The sequence below is a fragment of the Teleopsis dalmanni genome, chromosome 2 (genome assembly GCF_002237135.1).
Source record: "Teleopsis dalmanni isolate 2A chromosome 2, ASM223713v2, whole genome shotgun sequence".
NCBI classification, from domain to species: domain Eukaryota; kingdom Metazoa; phylum Arthropoda; class Insecta; order Diptera; family Diopsidae; genus Teleopsis; species Teleopsis dalmanni.
In genome coordinates this window covers 69,260,974-69,274,082 of record NC_051847.1, presented here as the reverse complement: position 1 = coordinate 69,274,082, position 13,109 = coordinate 69,260,974, and the positions used below count along the sequence as shown (strand labels likewise).

The following is a 13,109-nucleotide window of genomic DNA, read 5'->3' as shown; positions in this document are numbered from 1 at the left end:
TAGACTGAAATGCTTATATGCATTCAATATAGAAAAACGCATTTAAAACGAATTTCATCGACGGCGTCCGTGCGGCGCATACGCAATTTTTGCCTCGAATAGTGCGTGTTGCACTTCGAAAAGTGACCGGAAAAATAGCTTAGCACATTTATGGCTTATATGGCTTAATTCATAGGAAAACTAAAACGTTGCCTTAGATTAAATTGCATCTAATAAATATCTAACTTCAGTTTTCTACACAGCAATTTTATATTAAAAACAAATTAAAATAAAAAAAAATAATATTAAAAAAAAAAAAATATTAAAAAAAAAATAATATTAAAAAACAAATAATATTAAAAAAAAAAATAAAAAAAAACATATTACGAATATATATGTATACTAAAAAAAAATATAATTAATTTAATTTGATTTAATTTAATTCCGTCTTTAATTTCATAATAAACGAAAATTGTTTGTGGTTTTCATTCTCAAGAAAGCGAAATTTTAGTTTACGAGTATCTTTAAGTGTTAAATAAAAACAAAAAGAAGGAAAAGAAGAAAGAAAAATATTATTGTGTGAAAAATTATTATTTTTTCTTCTTTCGTATAAGAGTGCCAAAGTGCGTATAAGTGTAAAATGTACCGGCAAATTGCATTATTCCTATTTGTGCTCTGCAGTCTACAACGGATGTCACACACATTCAATTATGCACCCCTGCCCAATTTGGTTATTTATTCCCCACAGAATTTGAAATTCTTTCAGCCGCAGTGGCGTAGTTCATATTTTGGCTATACGATCGTACTCCGCGGATCAAAGTAAGTATACCATAGCAAACATTACTAATTATAATTATAGAGAAATTTGTATATATCTTTTATCAATATAAAGAAAAATCATCTCTTGAAACTGAAGAAAGAGACTTCTTTAGGATATAAAAGTACGAAATTAATCAATATTTAGTAAAAAGTAATAGATTTCACACAAGATATTTAAATACTACTAGAGAAACTAGAGCAGTAGTTCCCAACTAATGGTCCCCGAGATGGTTAAATATGATCCGTGAATCAAATTTAACAGATATGATTACATAGCTTGTAGTTTAACCACTGAGACTTGTTAGAAAATAAACACAAAAATTTTGCAAACAAGTACATCCGTTCTAGAATTCCACAGTTGGTAAAGGAAATCCAAGCTCAAAGATCACATTGAGCATTTTTCATATATAATTTCATATATATTTTTTGTTGTTTTTATTTTTAGTGCATATTACTTAAACGAACATGTAGAAGTTACTAATAAAGCATAATAAAATATCTATATAGTTTATTATTCTTAAACTTTATAACAAAAATATCATAGTACTCATTGATCAAAAAAATGTTGGCAACCACTGATCTAGAATATATAATAAATCAATAGTGTAAATCAACACAATAAAACAAAGTACTACTATCAATAGTGCTTACTAAAAATCTATATTCTCAAAGTAAGTAACAGATTGATCACAATATTTTTTAGTATTATTAGAGAATTTAGAATATGTAATAAATATATTTTGGTACTACTATCAATAATGCTTACTATTTCTAATCCATACACGTATACTTGAAACAAGTTGGCGATACGAATATGAAATGTTTAAGTTTTAGTTGAAAATTATTATAATTTATTTTTGGAAATAACCTCCTTTAATTTCAATACGTTTAGTCCATTAGTGTTCCAATTTCTTTAAACTACATTTGCAATGGTTTTCCAATTTATTCTTGTAATTTAAGGTAGCTGCCTTTATAGTGTATTTCTTAATTTCAATACCCTTATACTAACAGTCTACCAATTTTTTGAAACTATGTTTATAATTGTTTTTCGATTTATTCTTCAAATGTATGAAAGCCACCTTTATAGTATATTCCTCGAATTCAATATAATTATACTAACAGTCTCCCAATTTTTTGAAATTACGTTTGCAATGGCTTTCCTAAATGGCTCTTCCACTGTTTAAAATTTTTTTCCACCAAGAAAACTCTTTGAAGTTTTAGAAGAATCAGAAATTAGAGTGTATACTCGATCTGGTAAATAGGGTAGTATTTTCAACAATTTTAGTGTAGTCTTCATTTATTTCAAAAAACTTAATCCTACAGTCTTAATTTTAATACACTTATTTCAAAAGTCTTCCAATTTATAGTAGCCATCTCTTTAGCGTCTTTCTTAATTTTACTACATTTATTTCCATAGTCCTCCATAGTCCATTTTATGGAGGACGTATTTTTGTAACGGTTTTCCGAAAAGTCAGAAAACACTCTTCTACAACAACTATCATATTTTAGTTTCTTAAAATTCTTGTCCACGAAAGAAACAGTTTGATGTGTAATAACAGCAGGAAGTGAGATGGAATACAATTTGGTAATAGTTTGGTACTAAACAATTTCTTCAACAATTTTTTATAATTTATAATGTTTTTGAATTTTAATACACTTATTCCAACATACAGTCTTCCAATTTATAGGAGCTGCCTGCGTAACGTTTCCCTTAACTTTAATACATTTATTCCAATAATCCTCCAATCTATAAAAGCTATCTTTGTGGCGTCTTTCTTGATTTCAATACAATTATTCCAACAGTCTTCTATTTTATAAAAGCTATCCTTGTAGCCGTTTTCCGAAAGCTCTGTAAAATACTCTTCCCAACAACTATCACTACTTCGTTTGATAATATTTGTTTCTATTAGATTTTGAATTTGTTTCTCGACATGGTTTTTATTATGTTTTCTATATATTTTATATCCGGCTACAGCCCACTTTTTTTGTAAAATTCTATATATCTATATAATCTATATATGTATATATATTCTATATATATTCTATATATTCTATATTTCGACTCTCCTTGAGTATCGTCATCAGGATCACGATTTAAAATTAATAAACATAAAATAATATTAATAAAATCTAAATCCAAACGTTATGTTCTGAATTTAAGTCTCTAGCAAGCACATAGCTAGTGAAAAGTGATGGATTAAGGGACTAATTCTCGTTAGTTTATTATATCTTAATGCATACGAATATATGTCGTAAAGTAAATGAAAAAGCAATCATAAATTTAGTTCCTGACTTATGAAATAGCCCTCGTAGCACACAGCTTTTACAAAGTGTAGTTAGTTGTTTATACAAGTATATAGTAAATTATTTTCTGAAATCTAATATTCATATTATTTAAATGCATTATCTAATTTACAATATTATTTTAGTATCGCTATATTGACAGATAGTTAGGCTGCAGTCTAGACTTTGATTTCAGTCAACACAATCTACTAGTATTATTACTACAACAGCTTACCTATTTTTATTATTTATTTAGTAGAAAGCACTATACAGTGCGACCTCTAGGTGTTCTATTGCGATAAGCACAGCTGCTTTAATAAATTAAAGTACACTGAATAGATATCCTAGCCAATGATAGATAAAGACGTTTCTAAACCGCATGGACTAAATACAATCACAAACAACCAGATAATCCGTTGGTAAAGAGAATGTCCCACCAAACTAGCTCAAATGCACTGATTGAGGTTCTGGAGAGTCATCACTTAAACTAACAAACCAAGCATTACTGTAATATAGATATACTTTACAAAAATTAGAAATTATATTCGTTGATTGAATTTTTTAAGCTTAAGTAGTTTCAATATGAAGACTTGTCATTATTATTTTTACAAAAAAAAAAAATTAATAGATAATAAAGCAGTTAAATAATTTTATACAAGTTATCAAAAAAAAAGAAGGAAGCTTAAGAAAATTTTTATAAATATTTTAAGATAAATATTCTCATATAAATATTTACGAATACATACTGAAAACAACCTATAAAAAACTATCTCAAACTTTTATGCAAACAAACAATACCCACAGCTGTCCCTCTTCCACTGACTTTAGTTAAACTTTCCGATGTTGAATTCAAATTTATCTTATAAAGAAATTTATTGTTCGTTTGTGTCGTGCATAAATTTTTTACTCAATTAAATACAATTTTGGCATTTTTATTAGAAATTAGCATAACCCAAATAAGCAATTATGTGGCGGTTGATTGTGTTCCTAACAAGAAAAAAAATTGAGAAAAAAAAATAAGATCTCTGGAAGACATAGTATTCACACAGAAGTACTCTTATTTGGGAAAATTAAATCAAGCAAAACTTAATTAGATTTAATTTAGTGTATTTCAGTTGAGTACAGAGTAATTTATCTTATATTTATTAGAAAAAGCCGAATGAAATATTTGTTACGCCTAATCTACACTTAGAGTTCCTCGCAATTATTTTGGCGACTTCCAAGCCCCAAGAATTATGTTCTCTAACCTACTCTAATTGCAAGCGATCTTCATAAGGAAGACGCGCTGAGCTCATATCAAGAGTTTCATTGCGGTGCTCATACGAGTATAGAGTATTTGTTTGAAAATAAATATCAGTTGACTTATTTGTTTATATACAATATTAAGTACTTATATAGTGTATCTGTATATTTGTATGTTGTATATACTTATTTGTGGAATAATATTCCCTATCAACATACCGCTTTGACACAAATGATTGGTACGAGCGAGTATTTGAGCGGTGGCTGACCCCACTTTGATGTTGACATTGTCACAAATACTTCAAACGTTGAAATTTCTGTTATCGCATTTGCCTCATAGTTTATTAGGAAAGATCGTTTTACGGATACTTGTGTTTACTTCAGAGTTTTAGGTAAATATTTATATAGTTTAATGTGCAGGAAAGTTAAAATATTTTAAACTACTGTTAAAAATGGTTATGGAAAAAAATGGTGTATGTTATTCCTAAAGGTGACATTCGATTGCATATATAATTTTTTTAAAATGAGTTCACCGCAATGTAAGACAAACACGGTAACCTAAATTTTAAGGTGTGATTGGAAACAGTAGAACTTAAAGTCAAATTTCAATTGAATTTTTAAAAAATTCAGTAATTCAGTCAAAATAACAGTAATTATTAATTATTAAGAAAATATATGAAGAATACACCAACAAAACATGATTTAAATAATTGGTTCTTCATACATTTATTTTGAGTATTACCAAATATCCATCATTAATGGTCTTTATTATAAAGTAGGCTATTTAGAACTTAAAAAACCTATGTTTAAATTACCACATCATATCATCACACCACATCTACCACAATTACCACATAAAAAGAGATCCTGTGACTGTTTGCATTATAGATCTTAGGAATTTGAGTTTAGGATACAGATCCTAAAGGATCGTGAGTGAAAACTCGCGTTTTGATTAAGAGTGTCATTATCACAAATATAAAATATAATTTTTTTTTGTTGCTATTTCTAAATTAGCACTAAATTCTGCAGACAAAATTTTTGTATTTGTATTATTAATAATATATATTATACATTATAAGTATCAAAAATAAATATATTGAATAAAATGAATATCTTAATCAATTTGTTTTTCAAAATTTCCGATCAAATGATCACTCAATTCTTGATATAAATATTTTATTCTAAATTATTATTTATAAATTCTGGTTACATTTTTTTTAAATGCATTCCCATATATTCCATTATTGTAAGGTCATAATATGTTAGAATTTGATTGATTCACCTATAGAGCTTTGTCTCTTGGCTTTTTTGCATCACTTTATTATTATAATTGTGTTAGCGGAATTTGCACTAAGACCTAGAGAGATGTTGTTCATTCTTCATGAACTTTGAGTATATCTACAAGTTTAATTTCCTCTACAAATTGTAGTATATAACTTATATTACAGAGTTTTATTTATTAATCTAATACAATATGGAAATGTTTCTTTTATTTACGTATCAGTACCGCTAAACTCTTAGCACACATGCTTCAAAGTGTCATTATCTTGCCTACAATAGCTACAAGTATTATTAGTGAAAAGTCCCAGACCTCTGAAATTCCTGAATCGATTACTAAACTCTTTTTATTTAGTTACATACAATCCTTAAACCGCTTCAGGTAGAAAATCCTTATCAGTCACTTCAATTGTGATAGCCAAGGTAGATTAGCCCAGCATAGCTACCTTTGTTTCTTCTCTTCTTTCTAAATGGTTGAAAAGAAATAACTTCATCCGATGCCACAAAAAGGTTCCGGGCGAAAAAGCTGCGAGTCAATTCTTTTCACAGCAAGTTTGTCTATAACATCGTTGCTAGAAATTACAAAGTAAATCGGAACCCATACTATCCATAACTGATTGTGTTAATCAAAAAACATTCAACAGTATATCACCAATCTTGATGTTATCTGAAGAGAATTAAGTGTTTTTATCGTTGCTTTACAAGAATAACAAATTTGATACTATCAAGATGCTTGAGATTGAATATGACTAAATATGAATATGAAAATATGTGAGTTCTAAGAGGACTTCAATTAATACTGTCGGACACGTTCGCATGGATCTCGCATTATTCACAAAAACCAGTCTTTGTATACTGTTAACTGTGTTAATCCCTGTTTATCGATTATTCTCCCAGATTACTCCTCAGATTGAGAAGAAGTTTAATTGACAAACAAAGTTATAGTAAATTATTTTCAGGCTTGTGAATGATTTTTATGAGAATATAAAATTAGTCTCTTAATGCAGTAAAATTAAAAAAATAATTTATTTGATTTGATCTAATTTGATAGAAAAATATATTCTTTCATAGTTAGACACATTCTTTCTCCAGTATCTTGATGAAAGACAAGTTTGTATAATGTCATTGCCAAGGATGTTCTTCAGGTTTCTATACTTAAATTTGATTTGCACCCGTTTCTGCTCGATTAGAGGTATTACTAGATCCACATGAAACAGCCAAGACTATAATCTTTATGTCTTGATTGGATCTGTTTCCAAGCAGCTTCATTTCCATCGACTTATTTTGTTGAGTACATTTGTTTTGAAATGTTTTTGTTGGAAAGAAACCAGAAGAGACAAAAAGTAACTCGTTGTTGATTTTCTTTCGTCTAAAAATATTTCGATATTTTCCATCTTCCTTTAAATCGTAACCATATGCCTTTAGTTCTCGTTCATTTGTTAGTTAAGATTCGTGATATATTTTGCCATACACTGAATAAAAGGAAACTTTATTTTTGGAGCAAGTGATAAATCGCGGGTATTTTATTACACAACCTAAAAAATTTTTTTATTCAATTTTTACAGTTAAATTCTGAAGAATAAATGTGGGGCCATATGTATTCACAGTGCGAAGAAACACAGTAAGAAGAAAAGAAAATATGAAAGATTAAGTAAAGTTTCGGAATTTATTTAAAGTCATATTAAATTCTAAGAAGTGATCAAGCGGTACAAGCCTATCGTCATTGTTTTCTTTTGATCAGAAGCAGTATATTATAGACTATATATGTATATATCTATTAACTATAAGTTACAAAAATATATATATATTGATACAATGAATATCTTAATTAATTTTAATGATTTTTTATTTTCGACTTAAACTAAAATATATATAATATAATGTACTAATTAAATTAGCACTTATTCAAAACACTATTTGTTTAGCGAAAGGTTAGTCGATCTACAATATATACCACTTAATAAATGCTGACTATGTAAGGGTATTTACATTGCATTTTCTTCAGAAGTAAAAATGAGAACTGAATTAAGGCTTGCTTCCCGTTTGGTGTATATTTGAACAAATTAAATTGTCGCATCTGGGGTAGTGCTAATCTACATAACAGGTCGGCAGATAAACTTCCATTGTCCATATTAAGCTATTTTACACAGTTTAACTACCACGTTCTTTGCAAGCAACCTTAAGCGAAAAGAATAAATTAAATCCATATCTTCAAATTCAATCGCTAGAATTTTTGTTATGATTTGGGTTAATATATAAATATTCTGCAGTTTGTATTTCAAAAACCTATGTTAACCTAGGCTTTGTGCATAAATCACTTATTATGTTAAGGAACATTATTGGAGCTGTGAAAGTCCCATAATAATTTTAATATTAGGAGAGGGTAATATAAACTGTTGATCCTTTCTTTAGAAGGTGACGCCCCAAATGATCGTGTTTCTGCAGACACTGCTTGAATTTTGACCCTTGAAAAACAAACATTCATCAGGTTACTGCTGAGCTATTGCCACCTGTGACCTGTGCCAAAAGCTGCAAAAATCACATCAAAATAATCCAGTACTCTAAGATTTCTCATGAAGAATAGTTGGATAAAGTTTTATATGTCATCTAAAATGTCATGAAGGCTCAAAAAAAATGATTGAAATAAAATTTGATTGAAATCTTATATATAAATCTCTTAAAACTAGAAAATGATTTACCCTGTATTAGCCGGGAATTTTTGAAAATAAACAAGCGGATGATCTAGCCAGGACTGCGGCAAAAACCGCTTTTGCAAGCCCTCAACCCTTTTGTAGGTTAAACTCGGGTATTAAAAAATAAATAATCAAGGAGATGGAGAATCGTTTGCGGCTGGTGTACTGGGAAGATTTCCCAGGACTTAGACAAAGCAAAGCACTGATTAAACCGTACTCCTATAAAAAATTTTATAGGACTTTAAAAAAGGTAATTTAAAGTTGCTAACGCTTCATTAGGGTCTGAAATATCACCTACATAAACTTTAATTATCTGCTAATTCGGAATGCAGCTAATACCTAAAGGCTGAGGAAACAACTATGCATATTCTTTCTGACTGTTCAGCTTTAATAACACACAGAGGAAATTTATTTCATGTAGAATTTCTGTCATCAGAACAGATTAAGAGCTCTTCTCCAGACTTACATCTGGATTTTGTTCACAAAGCTTTAAAGGGCTTTGTGTAATTGGAAGTGAATTTGGTACAATAGGACTCTTTTGGCCGCAGTACCGGGTGTGAGCGATTTTATGACAATGGTTTTAATAATAATAATAATAAAATAATACCCTGTATAAAAGAGTGTTTTTTTTTTGATTTTCTGAGTATTGCATATAGATGAATTTTATCTTATATTCTTAGATAAATCAATTTTAATTTAGCATCGTAATAAATATGAAGTTTTAACAATTATTATATTTTCGAAGGTCTTCAGTGAGCTTGACTTGGTTTGACTCTAGTTTCGAGTAGAATAGGAGTGTCGTTTCATATGTTCAGAAAAGTACAAGTTTTTATTTCAGTTTAAGTTAAGTAACTTAAACTTGAAAATCTACTTTTAAAAATAAATAAATCAACTAGCAATTATTTTAAGTTAAATACACAATAATAATTTATGAAAAAAAATTACATTTTTGTTTAATACTTTGTAGTTTATAAAATTTAATAATGAGAAAATATTATTATGTAGCACTAATGAATCACAAATCAAGGTGATTTTGTTTTGTTTTTTTTTTAAGAACTAAAAATAAAAGCTTATATGTATTTATTTTTCGAGTCATTTTGTATTAAAATTTTATTTTTATTTCAAAGTTTTATTTATTTTTACTTAAAAAAATCCAGGGTTCAGAAAAGCACTGTGCTGTGCACAAAAATGCAAAACACCACGCACAAATGTTGTGCGATTCTAAAATTTCACACCACAAATGTGGTGTGCGAAAATTTTTGTGCACATCTTAAGTGCACATCTTGTGTGCACAAACGAAACGCACATTTCACACGAGTGTGGTGGAGTGAAATAAAACTCGCACACGCATTCGTTGTTTGTGCCGAAGTTATTTCGCACAGCACATTGTGTGTGCGGCAGCCAACTTGCCCTCGCACACAACGTGTGCAGAAAAGAATACGAGAAGCACATTTTGTGTGCAGGCTCGAAAATAAAAATGCACCCAAATGTGCGGAGACGAAATGTCTACTGCACGTTTGTGTGAAATGATGATTTAAAAGCGCACAATATTATGACAAATATCGCAGCAAAATAGTACGGAAAACTGATTTGTATTAATTTTGGTCTTAATGCGAAATATTTTATTGAAGAAATAATTTTGTATTTATATTTTAATTTTGAATTTATTATTAGATTTACATTTATTGCTTATATTGCTTATTTTTTTAAGGTTTATTAATTTAAAATATGGGAATAAAGTTAATTTCACAATGTACTTGAAAACTTTGTTATATTCAATAGGTACATGAATTTAATAGAGAAAGAGTATTTGTTTCGAAATGTTATAAGTAAAGAGGATCGGTTCTACGGATCGTACTTTGAAAAAATTAAATATATCAATTTTGGACTACTTCATAAAATTTTATTTAATAGTAAGTTGTACACTAAGATTCGTTAGTAAGGTTATAAAAAGCAAATTAAATATTTTTTACAACAACATAAATTAATTTTGTTATTAGATTTCACTTAATTTTTTATCTTTAATTACAGTTTAAATTTTACAAAGTTATTGAAATAATTTAATAATTTAATATTTTAATTTCTTATTAAAAAATATATAATTTTTATTACATATTTTTTGAAATAAATTTTCATTTAATCTTATTAATAACATTGCTGAAATATTTTTTTCACTTAAATTATATCTCTGCTTACTTAGCACAGTAGAAAGGGCGCTAAAATCCTGCTACCTGTTCAAGAAAATATTTTCTTAATCTTTCGCGTTTTTTAATGAATGTTAGATACTCTACCTAAGTGAATACATATTTCTGGAGAAGAAAAATACCTATTTGTGGCCCTCCCGTATTATCTTTTTTAAACTGTTGCAAAATTTATTAAACAAATACACCAATACCAATACCTGCTACCTGTTCAAAAAAAATATTTTCCTAATCTTTCATATTTTTTGGGCATAAAAAAATCTTCCTAAAATATGTTTTTATTTTTTTTAAACTGGTGCAAAACTTTCCAAACAAATACTTTAAGTTCACTTACTATATTTGCATTTAAAAATGCTCAAAGTAATATACAAAAAACTAATATTTTAAGTTAAAATACAAATAAGGTTAAGACAGTTATAATTTTTAGTTTACATTAATTAACAAAAATAATTATTTTAAATATTTGTTAATTTATGCAATTTTTAACATAAATTACGATCCCAACGAACGCAAATATCAATTTTTTCAAAATTTGTAACAAAATAATATTTTCTATTTCAAACAAAATTGTGAAGTTCCTGTAATTTTTTCCACCCTTGGGTGCAAGCGCAAAATCGCACATTTGTGCACGTTTGTGCAACCGCACATTTGTGCACGTTTGTGCAGTCGCACATTTGTGCACATTTGTGCACGTTTGTGCAGTCGCACATTTGTGCACATTTGTGCAAACGTAATATGAGCAGCACACTCGTGTGCAAAGAGAATTTTTTGTCGCACAGTGCGGTGCGAGCATAAAATTTTCTCGCACATCTGATTGTGCACATTTTTAAAAATCAGTCACACAGCACAAATGTGTGTGCACGAATCTGTGTGCACAATCATCGCTTTGTGCGATGTGAAATTTAAAATCGCACAACAAATTTGAGTGCGTGCATTTTTTTTCTTAACACCACAAATGTGCGTGTGCATATTTTAAAAATAATTTCCACTCGCACAGTGCAGTGTGCGATTTTGTGCACCACATTCCGAACTCTGAAAAAATCATTAAATTTTTAGGAAATGCAATAAAGTAATTAAAATTTTACGTTTTCTTATTTGTTGTAAAATTTATCACAAAAATAAAAATCAATCTGAAGAATTTTAAAAATGACTAATTATTAAATCTCATATGGTTTTGCATAATTATTGACTCAAGTAATTTAAGCAAAAACAAAATAAAAACATTCTTAAAAATATTCTTTAGCAATATTTAAGAGATATGACAAGAGATAAAATAAAACATTTTTTAGCAATACATTTTTTGTAAGTTCATTTAACTTTTTCCCATCAAGCATGACTAAAATCTTAAAAGTATCTGAAAATCGTAAAAACGAAACTGTTCAAAAAAATAAAAAGAATATATATAAGAACTGCAATTCTTTTTATAACTTAGCATTGTGCCCGAATTCCTTTGTTGTCTTCATTATTTGTGCCGTTGTTTTTATAAATACACACATTTATCATGTTAAAACCGAAATATGACCGCCCACCTTTAAAACCTTTCAGATTTTATATACAAAGAAATCGATTTCTGACTTCTTCTGTTCATTTAATGTCATGCATTTCTGTCTGTTGCATTTTACAAGTATTCTTCCTCTTCCACGTATCTGTGCGTTAAGCAAACTTTTAAGCTCACTTAGTCATCCAAATGTAAAATACTGTAACAATAGAGTCATCATAATGATTATCATCAACAAGAGTTTCATCATCACCAAAAGATTCGTCATTCATCATTATTACATTCATATCACCTACAACGTCTTCTTTCAGTTTATTCAATTTTTTCCGTGGTTTTCCCCAACACAACGTCTACACCAGCTAGACTTCGGCAAGATTTATGCATTTATGAGTATATAAGAAGAGCATATATATACTCTTACTTTTTCACTATACACACATATACAAACTTTCTTATGTAGATAAAAGTCGAATATAATACTTATTTATACTCAAACATATTCGAAATCTTGTCAAAGTCTAGCCAGTGTAGACGTCTAGCAAGTTTACAAATACTATATTTTATAACTTCATGATGTTTTATTGTTACTTAGATACTTTGCTTTAGTGTATATACTATTTTAAATACTATTTTTTTCATAATTTTTTTTTTTTGGCACTTAATCATCATTAAAAAAATACCACAAAAATGTGAAAAACTCCTGTAGTGTATCTACAACTTCAAACCGCAGAAATGTAATAGAAGTATCTGAAACTGATTCATGTTGTGCCATGCCATGATTACCAACTATACAGTAAGAGCTACTGATGTAGATTTTTTTTTATATTTCTGTTCATATGTGAACATATATATGCACAAGTATAAATATATATAATATATTTTTTGTATCTTCATAGTTGAAGTACACAAGTATTTTTAAATGTTGGCGTACGTATCTGACAAATTAATGATAAATTATTTTTATTTTATTTAAATATGATTTAAATTTTTCTGTGCGACCTTTAAAATAAAAAAAAAATTTCACCCAAATTCATTTTTTATGGATAAAATATTGTTGCTATTATTTTTTCAAATGAAAGTGAAATAATAATAAACAGTGGCACCTATTAAAAAATT

At 28.3% G+C, this 13,109-nt stretch overlaps 1 protein-coding gene across 1 annotated transcript in view; it reads right to left on the bottom strand.

The window, feature by feature from the left end:
- Nucleotides 1–12,268, bottom strand: part of LOC119674785 (transient receptor potential cation channel trpm-like) — a 42,257-nt gene extending 29,989 nt beyond the window's left edge. The window contains exon 1 of the mRNA XM_038085940.1: nt 12,194–12,268. Coding sequence (XP_037941868.1) covers nt 12,194–12,268 — 75 coding nt within the window. The remainder of the gene's footprint in view (nt 1–12,193) is intronic.
- Nucleotides 12,269–13,109: the final 841 nt, after the last annotated feature.